Source organism: Miscanthus floridulus, chromosome 9, assembly GCF_019320115.1.
Source record: "Miscanthus floridulus cultivar M001 chromosome 9, ASM1932011v1, whole genome shotgun sequence".
NCBI classification, from domain to species: domain Eukaryota; kingdom Viridiplantae; phylum Streptophyta; class Magnoliopsida; order Poales; family Poaceae; genus Miscanthus; species Miscanthus floridulus.
Genome location: NC_089588.1, coordinates 99,899,838 through 99,921,537, shown reverse-complemented (window position 1 = coordinate 99,921,537; position 21,700 = coordinate 99,899,838). Strand labels below are relative to the sequence as shown.

General features: G+C 45.9%; 1 protein-coding gene and 1 pseudogene across 1 annotated transcript; one reads left to right on the top strand and one right to left on the bottom strand.

Moving 5' to 3' along the window:
* The first annotated feature begins 10,613 nt into the window (after positions 1-10,613).
* LOC136484010 (myosin-binding protein 7-like) lies at positions 10,614-15,212 on the top strand. Its single transcript, XM_066481175.1, has 3 exons — positions 10,614-12,035; positions 13,771-13,817; positions 13,900-15,212. Exons 1-3 carry the CDS (start codon positions 10,767-10,769, stop codon positions 14,012-14,014), a joined length of 1,431 nt encoding a protein of 476 aa, XP_066337272.1. The 5' UTR covers positions 10,614-10,766; the 3' UTR covers positions 14,015-15,212.
* Positions 15,213-15,349: 137 nt separating this feature from the next.
* On the bottom strand, positions 15,350-20,501 carry LOC136484011 (uncharacterized; annotated as a pseudogene).
* Between the last annotated feature and the right edge of the window lie 1,199 nt (positions 20,502-21,700).

The window sequence follows — 21,700 nt, the reverse complement described above, 5'->3', positions numbered from 1 at the left end:
GAACAAGAAGAAAACAGGGAACCAAAAGGACATGGGATACTTATAGTTGAGTGCATCCACGAATCTGACTTAGGCCATTCTAGATTAATGACAATGAGAATGGCTGCCATGCAGTTGTATCAAAATTTCCTTAAGTTCAGGTACATTGAGAAATAAGGGTATCCACTTCAGTTTAATTGTCGAAGGTTGAAAGAGAGAAGTGATTAAAGCTCACAATGCTTAGAGTTTGAGGCACACAAAATATTACTTCCACCACTGCATGGTTCACGATGAATTGAACAGCATCTGGGCCTGAAAGTACAAATGTACAATACACAAAAACTATCACTTGACAAATCATAAATGAACAAGAGAACTATAGTATAGTCATTCTGTGTTGTGAACATACCGAGAGTGTCATAAAGTGGCATAGATACATATGAATATGCAGAACAAGCATGGTCAGCTATAACCCACTCGGGTCTGTTTATAAAATACAGACCAATGCATGCACCCTGATTCCAAATAGACATGTGGTTATACCTATAGATGAGAACCAGCGGGCTGGCATGGGGATCTGCAATAAGGATGCCACATAAGTATGCAGTTAGCAATTTTAATGGATGAAAAGGATTAGTATTTTGGCCCTACCTTGTAATGTGCGCCCAGAGATGCTAGAAGTGATGGCCTGGAAAGAAATCATACTTCAGAAAAACAATATACTTCATAAATAAAACCATATTCCAACAATTATCAGTTGCAAGTAAATAAAGCATGTAAGCTACACACGTGTTGGTCCAAGTTCACAATTTATCAGTTAACCCTAGAGTTAAAATTGGTGGCAGCATAAGTCCATGGAGTGACAAACAACTAACACAATAGTAGAAAACCGAACAATCCCTTGAGGTAAAGTCTACAATGATATACCTCGTGGACGCACATCTGCCCGCCTCTGCTAAGGTACTCCTTGCCCACAAGCTATGGGCAATCAACATTACACATCATCAAATAGATGTCTCGAAAAGCATCAAAATTTGCACAAATTCGTCGGCAGCGTCAATCATCTAAAATCTTACCCGACCAGAAGTGCACGTATGTTTGCCATCTTCCCAAGCAAAACCTCCGCAGCAAATGATCCCTGGTAGAATGTGTCACAAAACAAAAGGGGCAGCAAAGAGGGGTGGTTTTCAGTTGGGCACGAAAAATATTTTGTGGAATACTACAATCTCTAATAGGGCCACGCATGGATGGGTGGATTGGAACATTAGTGGCAACAAACACTATGGTGCCACACAAATCCACACCGAAACAATAAATCTAAATGGAGAGGAAGGAGGTTCCAAATTTGACCCAGAACGGAACCAATCTCGTTCTTCCAACAAAGGAATCTGCCCCCCCATTCAAGCGAGCCAGGACTACTAGGAAGGAAGAGATCGCTACTCACCGGGACGGACGGATCTCCAAGCCCGCTCGAGCGAGAGAGGAGCAGCGGCCGTCTATGGAGGATCTGGAGGAGAGGAGGAGGACTACGACGGGGTGGAACCGGGTGAAAGGAGGGTTCGGCAGCGCTGGGTTAGATGCCCCCCACCACCACCAGCGCGGACGAAGACGAGCAGGGGAAGGGAACTAGCGGCAATGCATAGGCAGGGAGCCGTCCCCAGCCTACACGCACCACCGGAGTGGTGTGCCGCCAGAGGGGCCACAGCCTGCAAGCTCACGGCGTCGGAGGGGGGATGGGGGGCTCATCCCGTACTTGCCTACGTCGCCAGAGCAGGGGAGCAGGAGTTCGTGGGGGACTACATGAGGGAGAAAGAGAGGGCAGTAGGGTTTCAACTGAGAAGAAGATAGCGCTGTGTTTTATTCATCGTTTCGTGTATCTCGGCCATTGAAAGTCAATCAGACGGTGAAATGCGAGTATGCTCCGAGATGGGCTGAGATGGGCCAAATCACTGATGGGCTAAATGCGAAATTGCTTCACGAGCGAGCTAGATAGAGGTGGGGCACGCGAGCTCAACGTGGGCCCATTTTCTTTAGCGACAAACAGATTGATGATACATTTGGCTTTAGCGACAGACGGTTCAACGCTAAATATGAATACCTATAGCGACAGACACTAAATCGCTAAATAAGGATTTAGCGTCAGATGGTCTCTAAGTTATCTTTAGCGTCAGATCATCCATCGCCAAATATAATTTTTAGCGTCAGATGTCTGATGGTGAAGCGGTGTTGTGGTGTAGTGAGGAATTTGAAAGATAATTTTCAAGACAAAGAACCTGATGGGAACACCATCTAGGGTTTTCCGAGCGGCGGCTCGACGAGGAATAACTCCACAAATAAAATCCAGTCCCCCTTTACACAGCCAGCCTAGGCCATATAAGTGCACGCAGGCACATGATGCAACTTGGACTCAGACCACGACGTAACCAGTGCCTAACACGTACGTGACTCAGCCCAACCTATGAATTAAAATATAGCTAATTAATACTAATGTAGGCAGATATCCAAATATATAGTAAAATATTCTCCAGCCACAATGCAAATCAAGTTGGCCCCTCACGCATAGAGACAATCTGCACAGATATATTTGTCGCCTTCCTTGCCTTCCAATACTTCTTGACCAAATTATTTCCGACAAATATTCTACTTGACAATGCAAGAGTAGAATGATGAGGACATGACACCCATGCATATGACCATGTTTGGCGCATGGTATGGATAGGTAGGAGGCCAGTAAGGGTGTCCAAGTCAAGAAGGAGGCCCAAGGCTAATTCGGTTCGAGTCCCCGAGGTGGAGGCCCAAAGCAACTCAAGTTCGAGTCTGTCTCGGTCTCCAGGACCAGTCTGCCTTAAACTGGTCACCCAGGACACATCCGGACTCCGTTTTCGACAATCCACATAAGGTTGGAAAGCCAATTTGATAAGGAAGTCAATCCAAGTGGTCTCACGTCAAAAGCCCTTCAGAATCAATGGTAATCATCGAAACAAATCAGCATCCAGAATCTACTAGGGTGCTACGACACTGTCTTTTGGTCCATCGGACTGTGTATCGTGTTTGGGCCCATTAGGGGGCACATCCAGGGTAGGCGATGACCCCAAGACCTTTATAATCATACACCACCACTGTCATTAGGTTTTGGGGTTTTGCTTAGATTAATCTGTCAAGAACAGTTTCGCCGTTCATCGGTTTATGAGACCCCAACTTTGTGAGATTAATCATTCATCTGTAATTTGGTTGCTTTCTTTTCTATTCTTGCTTGTGTTCTTCGTTGCGCAGGTAGGGATTAGCCTTCTTGGCGAGGTCAACCAGATGAGGACATGACACCCATGCATATGACCATGTTTGGTGCATGGTATGGAGGAGTAGGAGGGCAGCAATGGTGTCCAAGTCAAGAAGGAGGCCCGAGGCTAATTTGGTTCGAGTCCCTGAGCTGGAGGCCCAAAGCAACTCAAGTTCGAGTCTGCCTTAGCCTCCAGGACCAGTTTGCCTTAAACTGGTCACCCAGGACGCATTCGGACTTCGTTTTCAACGATCCACATATGGTTGGAAAGCTAATTTGATAAGGAAGCCAATCCAAGTGGTCTCACGTCAAAAGCCCTTCAGATTCAACAGCAATCGTCGAAACAAGTCAGCATGCAGAATCTACCAGGGTGCTGCGACACTGTCTTTTGGTCCGTTGGACCATGTATCGTGTTTGGGCCCATTAGGGAGCGCGTCCAGGGTAGGCGACGACCCTAAGACCTTTATAATCACACACCGCCGCCATCATTAGGTTTTGAGGTTTTGCTTAGATTAATCTGTCAAGAATAGTTTTGTCGTTCATCAGTTTGTGAGACCCCAACTTTGTGAGATTAATCATTCATCTGCAATTTAGTTGCTTTCTTTCTTGTTCTTGCTTGTGTTCTTCGTTGCGCAGGCAGGAATTAGCCTTCTTGGCGAGGTCAACCAGATGAGGACATGACACCCATGCATATGACCATGTTTGGCGCATGGTATGGAGGGGTAGGAGGTCAGCAATGGTGTCCAAGTCAAGAAGGAGGCCCGAGGCTAATTCGGTTCGAGTCCCCGAGGTGGAGGCCCAAAGCAACTCAAGTTCGAGTCTGCCTCGGCCTCCAGGATAAGTCTGCATTAAACTGGTCACCCAGGACGCATCCAGACTCCGTTTTCGACGATCCACATATGGTTGGAAAGCTAATTTGATAAGGAAGCCAATCCAAGTGGTCTCACATCAAAAGCCCTTCAGAATCAATAGCAATCGTCAAAACAATTCAGCGTTCAGAATCTGCCTGGGTGTTGCGACACCGTCTTTTAGTCCATTGGACCGTGTATCGTGTTTGGGCCCATTAGGGGGCACGTCCAGGGTAGGCGACGACCCTAAGACCTTTATAATCATATGCCGCTGCCGTCATTATGTTTTAGGGTTTTGCTTAGATTATTCTGTCAAGAACAGTTTCGCCGTTCATCGATTTGTGAGACCCCAACTTCGTGAGAATAATCATTCATCTGCAATTTGGTTGTGTTCTTTCTTGTTCTTGCTTGTGTTATTTGTTGCATAGGCAGGGATTAGCCTTCTTGGTGAGGTCAACCTGGTCCGTGAATCAGTTGAGATAGAGGTAACTATCGTTGTGGTGGAGAATGACACACCGATCCGGCTTCAGATCGAAAGATCGAACCCTGCAATCTTAGCACCACAGCTCCTCTGGTTATCAACCGAGTCACGGACCAGGTTGACCTCACCAAGAAGGCTAATCCCTGCCTACGCAATGAAGAACACAAGCGAGAACAAGAAAGAACAAAATCAAACTGCAGATGAATGATTATTCTCACGAAGTTGGGGTCTCACAAACCAATGAACAGCGAAACTGTTCTTGACAGAACAATCTAAGAAAAACCCCAAAACCTAATGACAGCGGCAACGTATGATTATAAAGGTCTTAGGGTCATCACCTATCCTGGACGCACCCCCTAATGGGCCGAAACACGATACACGGTCCAATGGACCAAAAGACGGTGTCGCAGCACCCTTGCAGATTCTGGACGCTGACTTGTTTCGATGATTGCCATTGATTCTGAAGGGCTTTTGATGTGAGACCACTTGGATTTACTTCCTTATCAAATTAGCTTTCCAACTATATGTGGATCGTCAAAAACAGAGTCCGGATGCGTCCTAGGTGACCAGTTTAAGGCAGACTGGTCCTGGAGGCCGAGGCAGACTCGAACTTGAGTTGCTTTAGGCCTCCACCTCGGGGACTCGAACCGAATTAGCCTTGGGCCTCCTTCTTGACTTGGACACCCTTGCTGGCCTCATACCCCTCCATACCATGCGTCAAACATGGTCATATGCATGGGTGTCATGTCCTCATCACTATAGGTCCATATCCATCGACATATGCATCTTATGCTGATGTGGCGTGCCACGTGTACGTCTTCTCTCTCATGTCTCTCCCTTTTTTCTCTCTCCCTTAGCCCTCTTCCGTATTTCATCGAGCAGGTCTTGAGTGACGTAGAGCTTGCGGTCCTCATGCCCGTTTCCACTAGACACGTGCTTCAGCTGCTCATTAATTGTCGACACTTGGGTGCAACCTCACGAGCGAGCGGAGTAGCCACTAGTGGTGGCATCGCGATGGTGTTCAGCCTAATGGTGTTGATGCGCACGCCCGAGCGCGCCAGAAGCTAGCTCCTTAGCCACCGCCCATACTACGCGTACACGCCGAGGACCATGGCTTTGGATATACCTATACGTACAGATGTGCTCATGTAGAGAATGGAGTCGGCGTCTGGGTACCCATGCACCGACGCACGGCGTGCTTGAGGGAGGCCACCACACGCGTGGAACCGTGCGCTGACCACCATGACGTGGTCGAAGTCCGTGAGGTCCGGCGATGCGAGCAAGCACGGTACTACGAGCCCCCTTAATGGGGACGGGGATCCCGATCTTCCGTCAGGTAGAGGTAACTATCGTTGTGGCGGAGAATGACATACCGATCCCGCTTTAAATCAAAAGATCTAACCCTGCAATCTTAGGACCACAACTCCTCTGGTTATCAACCGAGTCACGGACCAGGTTGACCTCGCCAAGAAGGCTAATCACTGCCTGCGCAACGAAGAACACAAGCAAGAACAAGAAAGAACACAACCAAATTGCAGATGAATGATTATTCTCACGAAGTTGGGGTCTCACAAACCGATGAACGACGAAACTGTTCTTGATAGAATAATCTAAGCAAAACCCCAAAACCTAATGATGGCGGCGGCGTATGATTATAAAGGTCTTAGGGTCGTCGCCTACCCTGGATGCGCCCCCTAATGGGCCCAAACACGATACACGGTCCAACGGACCAAAAGACGGTGTCGCAGTACCCTGGCAGATTCTGGACACTGACTTATTTCGACGATTGCCATTGATTCTGACGGGCTTTTGACGTGAGACCACTTGGATTGGCTTCCTTATCAAATTGGCTTTCCAACCATACGTGGATCGTCGAAAACGGAGTCCCGATGCGTCTTGGGTGACCAGTTTAAGGCAGACTGTTCCTGAAGGCCGAGGTAGACTCGAACTTGAGTTGCTTTGGGCCTCTACCTCGGGGACTCGAACCGAATTAGCCTCGGGCCTCCTTCTTGACTTGACACCCTTACTGGCCTCCTACCCCTCCGTACCATGCGCCAAACATGGTCATATGTATGGATGTCATGTCCTCATCATATAGTGTACAACTTTAAAAGTTTATGGACCTAAAACTTTACTTTTATAGTTGATGGACCGCATCGAAGCATCCTATGGAACTCTCGTGCATTTAACTCAAAATATAATAGATATAGATAAATTACATAAAAGAATGGTCAGGGTCTCGATGGGTTTTCTCGGTCTAACATAGCAGGACAGCCATCAGCCCACAACTAGCAGTCAGCGGGGCTTGCACGCATGCCCCCGAGCAGGCCTTGCGGAGGCCGTGGCCCAACTCAGCCCGTGAACGTGTACGAAAATATTTTATTTCACTTTCACGAAATTTGTAGTGTCCTTTCCGACTTTTGAGTTCCAACATAGGGAATGCTACACCCATCCCAAAATAAATGCTCCCTTGCTTTTCAATTACATAAGACGTTTTGACTTTTCTACGCATATTATTTTTATATATATTTAGACATAGTATATATTTAAGTATATAGTAAAATTTATGTATCTAGAAAGGTTGAAACGTCTTATAATTTAGAATGGAAGGAGTACGTTTCTAGCTATGCATCAAGACAAATGTTTATCTAGATATATAGCTAGAAATATATTTATTTTGCGACATAGAGAGAGTATATCACTATGAATTCACTAAAAACTCAAATGCAACTGCATGAGTGTAGCAAACAAATTATGTACTATAATTCAGAAAATCATATTTTCTGTAATGAAATTCATTACTATTGAACTGATCGAGATTTCAAAGATTTGTGAAAACATATTGTTTTGTTTGTGTTTCTTCACATAAAAAATAAATATTTCAAAGGGTGACACACGAATGCATCAAACATAATGAGATTTTTTTTAAATGTCAAAATCATTATTAATATAGTAATTTCTTGGTTTGAAAAATAGAATAGATCATGACAATAAATGCCATGTTCATAATACCAAAGTATTTTGGATGATACAAGAATTTCCTTTTTAAAAAATATTCAACAATTATAGCATTACCATAAAAATCGCCATAAATTAGTAATTATGAAGATCATGGGTTGGCACCAATGACTGTAGGACCTAAGGAACTGGCTGGAGGGGTGGGGTGAATAAACGATGACAAAGCACTAAACAAACTAAGTTAGAACCATATATACTACTTCCTAACTAGTGAGGTTTAAAACCTAGGATGACAAGCAAGCAATTCAAGTCTAGGAAGATAAACAACAAAAAGTAACAATGAATTGAGCTTGAGCTCAAGGGATACCACAATGAAGACGCAAGAATTTAGCCCGTGGTATCGATGATTTGCTAGTCACCCCTAATCCATGTTGAGGTGAGCTCAATGTTCACAACTCCTATACCAAACTTCCAACCCAATCTCGGTAACATGAATGCTTGATTTTTTGAGCAGAATAGAACCAAAGAACTGCTCAATGCTTTGATATCTACTGGAGTTGCTATTTGACTTCACTGGTAGGGATGAGCACAAGAGCCTCTCGCAAATCACCACCGGAGCACCTACCACATTTTCGGTGCGTAGTTCTTCGACAGAGTCCACAAGCTTCAAAGCCGTCGAGGAGGCGTCAACCTACTAGAATAACAAGCACACCCACTTGGGAACCAACCACCTAGTGTACCGCTTCATCAATCTCTCAGAGCTTAGCACTAGAATGTAGTAACTCCCACTCTCTAAAACAAGCAAGTTACCTGTGTACGACAAACGATGCAAAGGCAAATTATGGTTGTGTCCGCTAAAATTGACCTCTTTATTTGGTTGAGTGCCAAATTTCAGCTTTGGCAACTCTCTCATCTGGCCATCTTAGTTTATTTTGGTAGGCAAAATCAATTAAAACCATGGTCAGTGACGATAAAAAAATATTAGAACACGTTTGGATCCTCAGCTATATCTCGCCTCGCCTTACCTGGTGAGGAATTGCAAGAGAACCAAACGTTTGGTTGAGCGGCGAGTTACTTGGGAGCCTATGCTGGCAAGCCAAATCTTTGGTAAGATGAGACAAGTTTCCCACAGAAACCAAACGCGCTCTTAGTTAATTAATTAACGCATGTCACCTCTCGACGGAAAACCTAACATGCCCACCGAGCGTCCATTCGCAAAAGATGACGACGACCCGCCGGGAGTTTTTAAAATTTAAACCCGTCCCCGTACACCGTGGCTAGTCGGCCGTGCTCCGTGGCGCCCATCCGTCCGCTGCGCCTCAACCTCAGTCATTTCACTCTCGAGGCCCCACACCACACGGCAGCATTTACTTCTGTGCAAGAGACGAGACGAGAGTTTGAACGAGCACACATGTTGTCGTGTACTCGTGTCCCTCGTCCCTCGTCACACGGATTCTGGATTCATCACGAGAACGTAGGCTGGACATCGGGGCATCGGGCCAACCAGCGAGCGGTCTGGCCGGCGCCGGCGCCCGTACGCAGCAGCAGCAGCACGCCACGCCAACCCACCACGGTCCCGTGTCAGGGTGTGTTTTTCAGTTCGCGAAATCAAATTTTTTTTTTGTTGTCACATCGATGTATCTGTTGTGAGGGATTTTTGATACTAATAAAAAGCAAATTAAAGAACCCATCAGAAAACTACGAGACGAATCTAATGAGACTAATTAATTGGTCATTAGCACATGTGGGTACCGTAGCACTTAAGGCTTTTCATGGACTAATTAGGCTTAAAAGATTCGTCTCGCGATTTTGCCGAGAACTGTGCAATTAGTTTTTTTTTTGTCTACATTTAATACTGCCGCAAGATTCGATGTGACACCTTGGAGTGAAAATTTTTGAAAACTAAACAGGGCCTCGGTTTGCGCGGATCCGAGAAGGCGGGAACCCCTCCTCTCCTCTCCTGGGTTGTGACCCCCGCCGCCAGGCTGCGTGGGCAGGCATGCCCGTCAGCTAGCGTCACAGCCGCGCGCGTTCCGCGTCCGCCGTGTCACTCGCCACGCCAGCGACCGGGCTGCTGCGGCGCTTGCAAATATCGCCCGGGACTCTCCCCCTGCTATCCACACCCACTCGCCGCCGAGCCCGAGAACGCCGCCCTTCCCAACCCGTTCCGCTCCCACCTGATCGGAGAGTAAGTCTGGGCGTTCGGTTAACCGAAACCGATCAGTTCGGTTCTTTAGCTAATTCGGTTACCTGAGAAGAAGGGACCGATCGGTTATTTTAAAAATACGGAACCGAGGAATTTCGGTTTCGGGTAATTAGGTTCGGTTTCGGTTTTAACCGATGGAACTGATTTTTTTCAGGAACCAAGAAACAACTCATTCAATTGCAAATTTCGGCTGCATTTTGCCTGATTTTCATGGAGTCAAAAGGGACAATTTAAACAGCAATGCAGCATAAAATAACAGTACAACACATATATGTTATTGTTCTATCAAATATTCAAGCATAGACTAATGTTCAAGCCTGTATTCTAGGGATCTTTACATAGTTCGGTTATTTCAGATCAATTTGGTTAACTGAGTGCTGGAACCGAATTAACCGTAATAATTTCGATTTCTGGGAACTGGAACCGAAGCTAGGACCGAATATTTAGGTTTTGGCTACTTTCCGGTCAGTTGGGGCCTTGTTTAGATTGCAAATTTTTGCAATCTGGACACTGTAGCACGTTTCGTTTGTATTTGACGAACTTTTTCCGATCATGGACTAACTAGGCTCAAAAGATTCGTATCGTGATTTACAACCAAACTGTGCAATTAGTTATTTTTTTACCTACATTTAATACTTCATGCATGCGTCTAAAAATTGATGTGATGAAGAAAGAGTAAAAAAACTTGGAACTTTCATGGAATCTAAACCAGGCCTGGGTTAAGTTTTCGGCTCTCGTTTTTTTTTTTGGTCCGGATTGATCGGAGAGAGCCTTTGCAATTGCCCGAAGAGAGAAGAAACCAGATAGTTTAAACAAGGCTGTTGTTGACCAGCACCGGTCAGCCCAAACTATCCTGAAAACAGAGCCCCGTCTCCCCTGCCGCCGCCTTTCACGCCGCGCCTCTCCCACGCCTTGACTACGGCAACCCCCGCCTCCTCGCCTCCCGCGAGCCCACCCTAGGCTGCGCGCGCGCCTCCCCCAGCGGAAGCGCGCGTCTCCCCCCTCTCCCGCCGCTTCATGGCAGGGGAGGACCCCTGCGGCGGCGGCGTTGGCCCCGTCGACGCGTGCCCGCTCTGCGGCGGCGCCGGGCCCCCACGGCGCGTCGCCCTCTCCAAGCGTGCCCCGCCCGCCGACTCCGCGCTGGCGGTATCCTCCGCCGCCTCGGTAGCAGCCGCGCCCGGCGGCAGCGGCGACGAGGCGTCCGCGCTCCGCGAGCAGCTGGCGCGGCACCGGCGCGGGGTCGCGGACCTGCAGGCGGAGCTGGAGGCCGAGCGCGGCGCCGCGGCTGGCGCCGCAGCCGAGGCCATGTCCATGATCCTGCGCCTGCAGCGGGAGAAGTCGGAGGCCATAATGGAGGCGCGGCAGTACCGGCGCTACGCGGAGGAGCGGTTCGCGCACGACGCCGCCGAGGCCGCCGCGCTGCACGACGCGCTCGACCGCCGCGACGCCGCCGTCCGGTCCCTCACCGCCAGGCTCAGGGCGTACCAGGCGCGCCTGCTCCACCTCGGCTTCCCTTCCCCGTTCCCGTCGTCGCTCCCTGCCTCCCCGACCGCGGCCGACCACCCCTGCCCCTGCTCCGACGGCTCCGACGACGACGACGACGGCAACGGCTGCCGTTCCGTCCAGTGCCTCGACCATCCCGTGGCCGACGTGGGAAGCCCGCGCACCCACCACCTGCTCAACAGAATTCCCAGCCCGGACTCCGACAAGGCGGTCGTCATGTTCGGCTCGCCGCGCCGCCGCTGTTCCTCGCGCCACGCCCGCGCGCTCTCCGGCGGTGGCGACGGCGGCGTCCCGTACGACTGCCGGATCGCGTTGGCCGACGAGTTCCCTCTCTTCACGGACCGGGACGCGCCGGACCAGGACGACGAGGAGGCTGACCGGGTGTACACTGTCGACGCGGTGCATGGCGTGCCCGTCATGGCGCCCGAGGACTGCTGCTACTTTGGGACGACGACGAGGGAGGGCGAGGTGGGGGGCTGCGCTCGTGCTGGACCTGGGGGCTGGGCGGAGGACGACGAGATACAGAAACTCAAGGCCAGGTTGCTCGCGTTGGAGGCTGATCGAGAGTCCATGCGGCATGCCATCATGTCCATGGGAGATGAGAAGGCGCAGGTTGTTCTGCTCAGGGAGATTGCTCAGCAACTCTGCAGGGACGCAGCGCCATTCCCTGCTGTTCCGCTCAAGCAGGCACAGCCAAGGCTACAACCAGTTGTGATGGCACAGAGGAAGGTGGTGAAGAGGCAGTCATCCTTCGCTAGGATCTTCATTGTGACAGTGATCAAGGTAAATATGTGGGGGGTATTGTGTTTTAGTGTCTCTCTGTTTGGTTGCTTCATTATAGTTCTACTGAGTTGACAAGTTATTGCGTTCCCAATGTACTGTTTGCTTGGAGGAATATGTGATGTAATTTAGACATGCACTAGAAAGGATAACATAATATGCAGGACTCTAATCAATGAGTTATCCGCAACACACTATTGCTTGATAACATGTGAAATCATAATGGGTGCTCATTTGTATTCCCTGAATTTTGGCAGTGACTTGTCCTTATTTGAGTTTTTGGTAATTATTGATTGTCTCATTTAATGGATTTGTCGCTGTTAGAATTGGAACGGATGCACTATTTTATTGAAATGCAGAAATATGCATGATACCCATTTTTTCCTCCCCTGAAAGCAATATACCTAATACCTTGTTTTATGTGGAGATTAAACTGAAAAAAATGGACTGCTCACGTTTTTGTTGATCTTGTCTTCAAGTGTCCATGATTCTCATCTGGAGCTTATATGTTTTAAACTTTTTATACATTATTATTCTAAAATAATTGCCCTCTTAAAACATTAGCGAGTGCCACAGGTAGAGATACAGATCGCTACTGTATGTATTCTGTTCAATAAAATGGCAGTATCAGTATGTACCCACATTTATATATCTAAATTCTATGATAGTGCTGGGAAAGTTAGTTGTTTATAATGAACTTGTGGGTTGTGAACCTGTGGTTATTCATGCCGTTGACAATCCGTTGTTTTCTTGGGATGCAAAAACTGCTATACTACAAATGTACTTCTTTTAGTAAAAGATATTCTCCAGTTACATGTGCATGCCATTCTGCAACTCTGAATAAATCTAAACATTTATAATGTTCATCTTTATTACCATGGTAGCTGTAGGGAGTTAACACAATTACTTAAGGTCTTTGTTTATTCCTTAAAGATGTGATGTGCTGCAGCAGAAAGATTGTGTAATGGTGAATGGATGGTTCATCATCCTTTCACTTAATTCTCTTGCGAAATACTTCTCCCTTCTGTATCTCTTAACAAGGAATCTTCCTGATTTTTTATTACAAGTCTTCCTGAAATATTCAAGATAATGCCCCTCAACTGCACATATATATAAATATGGAAATAACTTATGCTGTTGACTTTGATTACTAATTATTGTTATTTGATTATATCTGTTGCACACTATTCCAAGTGTTCATCGTACCTTAACTAGAGGTCTTGGTCATGTGTGTTTTTCTGTCACACTCCAGAACCAGAAGAAAGGGCAACCTGGATTGGTTGAGAACAGGGAATCAATTTGAAACTAGGTTCTTCAATTGCCTTTATTTTAATGTGCCAGCTGCCAGTCTGCTACCAAATGTGTTGGAAACAAAGGAAAACATGTGATCTTACAATGTCCACATGGTAGTCATCCACCAGGATTGGATTATAACTTATAAATGATGAATGATTGACTAAAAAGCATGAGTTTTGACTTTTGACCACACTACGCTTAATTTACGTGTATTGGTCCCAGCGTGTTGTCTTGTTCTGCTGTGCAAATTGTGTTATGGATATTTACTTTAGTGAAGTTATTACATGCTTCCATTTCTCTGAGCTTGGACTAGAGACATTAAATGTAACTAATATCGCACCATTTGATTGTTAGCATCTAGCAAAGATTAGTGTTGTACAGGATTTGTTTCATTGGCACCAACTTATTTATTGCTGCCTTGTTTGTTTTATGTGCCATCCAGTGGGTCATGTCTATCTTTTGCTGGCGAAGGAAATCAAATCGCATAAGGTAAGTTGCCAAATCTTGCTCCATTGTCTGATCTTTGGGTGTTACTTTTTCTGCATTTCACCAATGCTTGGTATAATGGCAGGTATCCCATCGGTCTGTGTGGGAGCAATGTCGGATTGATGCTGGTACTGGATAGGTTCCCCAAACAGAGACAAAAGAAGATTCCTAAAAGGAAGTTAAGTGCCTCAACTCTCTGACAATCTGATTACAGGCGACCTAGGGAAAGCTGAGTCATGCCTCTGCGATTATCTGACCCGAATGAGCAGTTCTCTGAACATAAAAGCTGGCTTTGCGAAGAAGCAATTGTTGTTGCACATCGTTCCAACCCTTTTTTTCTATGCATTCTTTGGTTGATTTGGTTTTTGGTAATCTAGCTAAAATGTTCATATCCTTGTGTTTTCTTCCTCTGCCTGCTTTTTTCTACATATATTGTTGATATTCCTTTTTGTGCAGTAGTGTCGAAAAGCCCACTGTAAATAAAACACAGACCACTTTAATCATTAGCAGTAGAAAGTTTTGACACAGCAGCAGAATTCTTTGTTCTTTTCTCTCTGTCACCTTTTCTCCCTTTTTGTGGAACAAAATCATTTTGTGTTGAAAGCAAATTTCAAACTGAATAGTTTGTTTTGTGGGAAGGTTTTTCAATATTTTTTAGTGCAATTGGATCAAGTTGGTGTAAACTTGAGATCCTATTTTAAAGAGAATTCGGGGAACCAATTTGAAATGTCTTGGATATATTTAGAATCTTAGGTGGTACTGTAATATGGGAAACCAATTTTAAATGTCTTGGTTATATTTAGAATCTTAGGTGGTACTGTGATCAATGTCTATGAACCATTCAGAGTAGCCTCATGTATATAAACACTAAATTAAGGATCCAAGTTGCTACTAGTTATTCACATAAGTTATAACTCATCTGAAATTGCTTTACGTAGATATCTAAGTTTTAACTCATCTGAAATTGCTATATGTAATATTCATATAAATTGCTATAAAGCACACGCAATTTTCTATCTCTTTTTTGAATATATGCCATAGCTTTAATGGTGGCATTAAGTTACATATATATGCATATATGGTGGTATTGCTAATGGAGTATGCACATAAGTAGCCAATGAACATTTCATGAAAAATGTTGAACACATCCTGTCAAACTAATTGCTGGATATACAGAAAAAATGGAACAGGCATTCAGCATGCAGTTTTCTATGATTTTGGAACAATATGGTTTAAGATTCACTACTAAAATCTTTGTGCGCCCAAAATGAGGACTGGCCACTTTAATTAACAGCCTTGCTAACATGAGCTGCAGCAGATCTTCGATGCCAGAATTTTTATTTTTTTACCTGGTGCAAGCAGTAGAGTCTTACTGTGATTAGAAGGTTCCGGTTTCGAGTTGCGGTCTTCTCGCATTGCACAGACGAGGGTAAGGCTTGCCACTAACACCCTTCCCCAGACCCCACACAGAGCAGGAGCTCTCTGCACTGGGTACGTCCTTTTTTTTTTCTTTTGCAGGCAAGGCTTGATGCTGCTTTTGGTCAACTAAAAATATTGAAGGGTGTGTCTACACGTCTGGCGACAGATTTTTCAAACACAAGTCTGTCAAATTTTTGACAAATCAACAGCTAACACGCCAGACAACAAAAAAATGACAGTTTTGCAATACAAAATTCTGTCAGATTTGCAAAACCCGTTAGCATTAGCACAAAAGATCCAAACCCCAAATAACAGTCAACCACTTCGTCGCACGGGCTCCACACCGCGTCGCTCTGCACGCCGTACCTCCTGGTGCCGCTGGGCCTCCTCGCTCTGCTGCTGCTGCTGGCGCCCCCGAGCCTCGGCGCCTCCCACGCCCGTTCCAAGGGCCTCAGCGTGCTCTGCTGCGGCGCGGGCACCGACGACGGCGGCTACTACTCCGGCCTCCGCCGTCGCCGACGCCGCGGCCGCCGGAGCTCAGCCTGCTCGTGGGCGTGCTGACCATGCCGAGCCGGCGGGAGCGGCGGGACATCATACGGATGGCCTACACGCTGCAGCCGGCGCCGGCGGCGCCCGCGGGCGTGGCGCTTGTGGACATCCACTTCGTCTTCAACGTGACCGACCCGATGGACGCCACGCTGGTGGCGGTGGAGGCCCGGCGCCACGGTGACGTGCTGGTGCTCGACTGCACCGAGAACATGAACGACGACAGAGAGACTCCACCCTGAATCTTGTCTGGGAGAAGCTGGAAGATGTCGTAAACCTGCATTATAGGACTCGGTGCAGGCATAAATCAGTCAGAGTAGGATAAAACAGATAGCACATTGTAGAATTGATCTTCAGATTGCTGCTAGAAAACATAATAGAATTATACGACTCGTTTGGCACAAGATTTCCTGACTGAATCATGTCAATGGTTAAAGTTAAAACACAAAGAAACTAACAAATGTGGCAAAGTCAATTTAAACTTCATCTCTGCACTTTACTAGCAAAGAATACAGGTACCATGATCAAGTATAGAGAAAGTAGAAATAAAATAGAAGAGTTTACCTGATCCTTGAAACCACGAGAAAAGCATTTCATCAGCTTGATCAGCCTGATGTTCTCAGGGCGGAGGTACTGCCAAACAAAATCAGGAACCTAGATCAAAAGGATGTATACCAAATCATGAACAACGGCACAATTTAAGCTTATAACAGAACTTGCCTAAAAACTACAGCAAGAAAAGGTGTTTGTGCACAATACAAATTTGTTCAGATACAAGACAAACAGACACACACACAAACAGAGGGAGAGAGAGAGCACACAAAGATACACACCAGCAACGCCATGAAAACACATGTACCCAGACACTGAGACACACACAAACACCCACAAACGATGACATCCTTGCTATTTAATTTTGAATGAGAGCCTAGCTTCAATGACAAGTAATTAGCAGACTTAGTAAAAAAAAGAGGAATAAAAAGGAACCACTTGCTACTGAAAGCTTCAGTGTCTCGGACGAAAATGACAGTCACTAAGCAATGGCACACTCACATTAGACCAAACATCATCTAAAAAATGTACACCTAACAGTAACAAAAATATTTAACTGAATAACTGAACACGTTTTATATCAGTCACTTCACACTTTACCCAATTTAGACCCTTTATTTAAAATGGAGGTTTTCACCATGGTAGAAGGGATATAAAACAAAATGTGAATGAATGACAACATGCAGCTCTTCCACAACTAAATATAACCTTTACTGCCACATCACAGAAGTGAGTAACCAAAAATGATTGATGCACCAAACTGAGAAAAACTAAGCAGCAATAGGTAGCAAGCAAAACATACATCTTGGAAGGCCTTAGAATGGATGCTGCAAGCACAGTGTTCATCGCTGGAGCAGCAGGGGCAGCAGCAGCAGCCTCTAAGACAAAAACAGTCTCATGCTGAATGGTCCGGGGACCCAATACAGCATCAACAGCCCTGTGTGCCATGGCACTACCAGTACCAAAATGCCATACCTAAAACAAAGTGTTCGTTCAAAATTAATTCGAGGATTACGATAATGTTTATATCTGAAGCTATTCTGAAAAGAACAAGCTTTGAATACCTACCTTGAGCAATGGTGGACCCGATTCCTCCAAGCATGGAGCCACCACCATCCTGAACAGGAGCCGGAGGAGGAGCCTGGCGTGCTGCCAAAAAGAATATGTCAGATGACACATTAGGAACAGAAATGAAACACGTTGCAATTCCAAAACACACACACACACTCACACTCACACTCACACTCACACAGACCCAAAAACACACACACCCAAACACATACACATGTTAAGCAACCATTGATAATCAGTTAGAAGCAATCTCACCACATGGAAACCAGTCACAATCAAATACATCTGCACGATAGCAGAGAAGACTCCAACCTCAAATCTTGGCTGGGAGAAGCTGGAAGATATCGTACATCTGCATTTCACCAGGCATAAATCAATCAGACAAAGACACACACACAGAGAGAGAGAAACGCAACCACAAAGACAAATAATCAACCATGTTTCAGAAAACAGGTACATACTTACAATTACCTCTAGCTGTATGCAAATCACAAACAAAAACAACAGCAGCCCTAGAAAACACATGTACCCACACAAAGACGCACACACCCACACAAACAGACACAAAACACACACACACAGAACCCCCACCCCCCCCCCCCCCCCCCCCCCACACACACACACACACTCACACTCACACTCAATCGATTTCCAGTAGCAGCAGGCACCTAGCAAAGACTTCTAGCAAACAACTCAGAAAATAAAAAGAAAAAGAATAAAAGAAAAATAAAAGCACATCTGCACATCACAGCAATACAAATCTAAAAAATACAGCTACAAAATAAATGATCAACTCAACTAAATAGACAATCACAACTCTGGAAAATAAAGCTAATGGCAAAAGAAAAAGAAAAAAAATTTAAAAAAGAAAAAGAAAAGCAGATCTGCACATTACAGTGCTCATATAAGTCATAAACATCAAAAGGACAAAAAGAAAGCCCAAAGAAAACTTTGAAAAGCACACCTAATGGCAAACGAAAAAAAAAAGAAAAAAGAAAAAGAAAACCTCACAGAAAATGAATATTCAGACAGGGATAGCACTAGTATGAGCTAACAAAAAATGTATATTCACGTCAGTCTGAAACACCAATCTAAGGTAATATGAAGCAAAAAGAACGAAAACCATGGCTAAAAACAGTCTAAAAATTTAGCTCACTGCTGCAGTACTGTTCTAGCCAGACCAGATACTAATCAAGAATTGTTCACCTATAGAAAAACCCGCAGCACCAAAAAAGACTGACTGAGCTAAATTGAGACAAAATAAAATGAATTGTCCGGAAAGCAGAGTCTGCAGGGAAACTGAAAAACTACTGAACTGCAGACAGGAAACTAGCAGAACACTATAAGCTAAAGCTACTACTGCTGGACAGGCCAAAAGTGCTACCTGAAACTAAAACTAAAAGCACCAGAATAGCCACAAGATTTGAAAGACAGTCAATACTAAACCAGATGACCACTACACAAGATTAACTGAGCAACTAGACTATCTAAGCACAGATACTGGCTTGCAAGAATTAAATACTAGATGAATATGTAGCAAGAAAGGGACGTTGCACAAAGATTTAATTCGCAAACTGCTACCTGGAAGTGGACTGCACTTTGCCAATCTGAAAAGCAAGAGTTCGGTTGTATTGCTCAATGGCTGCTACTACTGATATTGCTCAACTTGTAAAAATGACAGACCAAGATAAAACAGACACGAGCGCAAGCTGCTAAAAGAGCATGATCAGCCAGAAGAAAACACAGAAGATTAGCAGCACGATCAAATGAAGACTGAACTGGGAACAAAAAGCTGCTGGTGATTCTCTGAACTAAGCCGAACAATGAAATGAAACCCAGGTGGGCGATTCTCCCCACCTGGATTTCAGCCTTCAGTCAAAAAGAGAATGATATAGGAATAAACACTATACAACTGAGATTTCAAGCAGATCACAAGCACCACACAGGCAAAAAGATCACAAGCACCTTACAAGCACCAAGGAAAAAAATCACAAGCACCATGTATTTGCTGCTGCAGTAACTGAACTTGTGGTAGATTGGATATGCTCCTACACCATCCGATCCTCCACTCAGTAGCTCGCATCCACAGGGCACTGCATATCCATAGCAGCAATAACTATTTCCTCATCAAGCTCCCACAACGCTGACAATGACACACTTACAGTTGAGGAATCACATTTGCAGTAGCTGAATCACATTTACAGTTGTTGAGCCTATCCTACTTCACTTTTTGGACCAAATACAGAAGTTGAAAAATCATGTCAATACCATCATTACTTGCTAAAAATCAAACAAACATTGGAATGTCTGGTTCCTCTCTCTCCTTCCCTCCCTCCCTGGCTGCTTGCTTTGCTTCCCCCAAGCTGCAAGATCCCAAGGAAGCTGAGCCACCGACCACCTCGAGAAGAAGTGAACTGAAACTGGCAGCAGGAACACACGCAATAACTGAAAGTGCACACCACATCCACACACGCGCCTAGCGATGGAGTGACAACCATCGGCTTGCTTCCGGCGATGGCCATTGCCAACCCCGCCCCATCTCCTTCGTCATGCGTACAAGACATCCCACACATCACCCTCCTCCACCTCGCCTGACATCATCCCCGCATCGGTAATAAACACCGCTCCAATCAGCGCCTGGTCGCTCGTCGTTGGCCGCGAAGAACCGACAGCACACAACGCAAATCCAACACACAAAAGACAAAATCTCCGGCGAGACGACGCCCGTCCAGGTGAGGCGAAAGCAAGCGACTTCATCCTCCCTGGACTCGAACCACAAATACATCAAACATACCATCAAATCCTAGAACAATCAATCAAACAACTACAGAACCAGATCTACTGAACCAAATTACCGAGCTCAAATCAAGGGGAAGCGGGCGCCGTACGAAGGTACCTGCCGATCTCTAGCAATGGCGGCCGCGAGCGAGCCTCCCAAATCGGCGAGGGAGAGACTCCGACGAAGCTCCACGGGGCGGAGGGGGGAAATGACCACAAGAATCGCCCCTCCCACCCGACGAGCTCGAGGAACACCGCTTCGTTTGCTGTCTGTGCGTCCATTCGCTGCTAGCGGGTGCGCTCTCAGTGCCAGACCCAATAACACCGAAATAGACAGCACGGAGCTCGAAGCAAATCAGCGGTCCAAGAGGCAAAAAAAAAAAAAAAAAAAAAATCAGTGGTCCAAAATTCAACAGATACAAAGCAAAGAAATCTGTTGACAGAAATATAGCAAAATTCAATATTGAAACATGTTTTATTTGTTTTCTTAAGCCGCTGCTGTTTATGTGCACAGTGCGATTGCAAATACAAGTAGTGACAGGCGGTGTTAATTTAATTTTGCTATGAATTTTATTAGTTTAATATAAATTGAGTTTTGTGCTGGCGTAGGTAAAACCTGCATTCTAAACTGTGATCCAAAGCAAAACTAAATTGTACTGTCAATATTCTAAATTATACAGATTGTAATGTCTAGTGTTTCTTTCTGAATCCTAGGACAAAAGTACAAGAATTGACATCAATGGAGAAAAAATGTACTATAGTAATGAAAACATTTGGAGCTTTTAGGTAACGCGTCACCCAGATAGACATATATCGCATATATACTGCATTGAATGTAACTTGTACAAGCAAAACCAACGGACCCTGTATAGCTTTATTCGTTTTACAAAACAAGATTAGTGGCAGGAGCTGGATTAGCCACACCAACGACGACACTTAGCACACATCCCAGAAACAAAACACACTGAGGAAACGAAATTCATGCAGAAACAAGAAGACATGAGAAGATGCAATCTCCACGGCTCATCGGCGCGCCGTTTGTCCGCCCGGCCGTCAAACGATGTCATCACCGACGCTGGCATGGGCGTCGCCACCAGACGATGCTGTGCCTGTGCCGTTCCGGCGCTTGGCTCTGCCGTTGTGGCACCTGGTCTTGAGCTTGCCGGTGGCGTTGGGGCGGTGGTTCTTCTTCCCTGTGCCGGTTCTTCGTCCATCTCCTCATCCGTTGGTGTCTTTACCAGGGCTCCGGTGTCCCCAACCGCTGGCAGCTCCGGCCTCTGCATCCTCTCCGGCATGGTCTCCATCCCCATGTAGGACTGGAGGAGCCAGACGTAGGAGAGGTACTCGCCGCCGTTGCCCAGGCTCTTGGCGTGCAGGTACCCTCGGCAGCGGCCGGCGGAGAAGCAGAGCATCTCCACCCACACGCCCTGGATCACCGCCCACATCCTGTCATCCGCGTTCTCCCTGCCTCGAATCATTAGCAGCTCGGCCCTGTTGGTTATAAGATTCATTTGCATGAG

Bases quoted from the DNA above. Each gene is read 5' to 3' on its own strand.
- LOC136484010 (XM_066481175.1), top strand. From the start codon at position 10,767: ATGGCAGGGGAGGACCCCTGCGGCGGCGGCGTTGGCCCCGTCGACGCG. The intron at 12,036-13,770 runs GTAAATATGTGG...TGTGCCATCCAG, and splicing joins TCATTGTGACAGTGATCAAG to TGGGTCATGTCTATCTTTTG. The intron at 13,818-13,899 runs GTAAGTTGCCAA...GTATAATGGCAG, and splicing joins AGGAAATCAAATCGCATAAG to GTATCCCATCGGTCTGTGTG.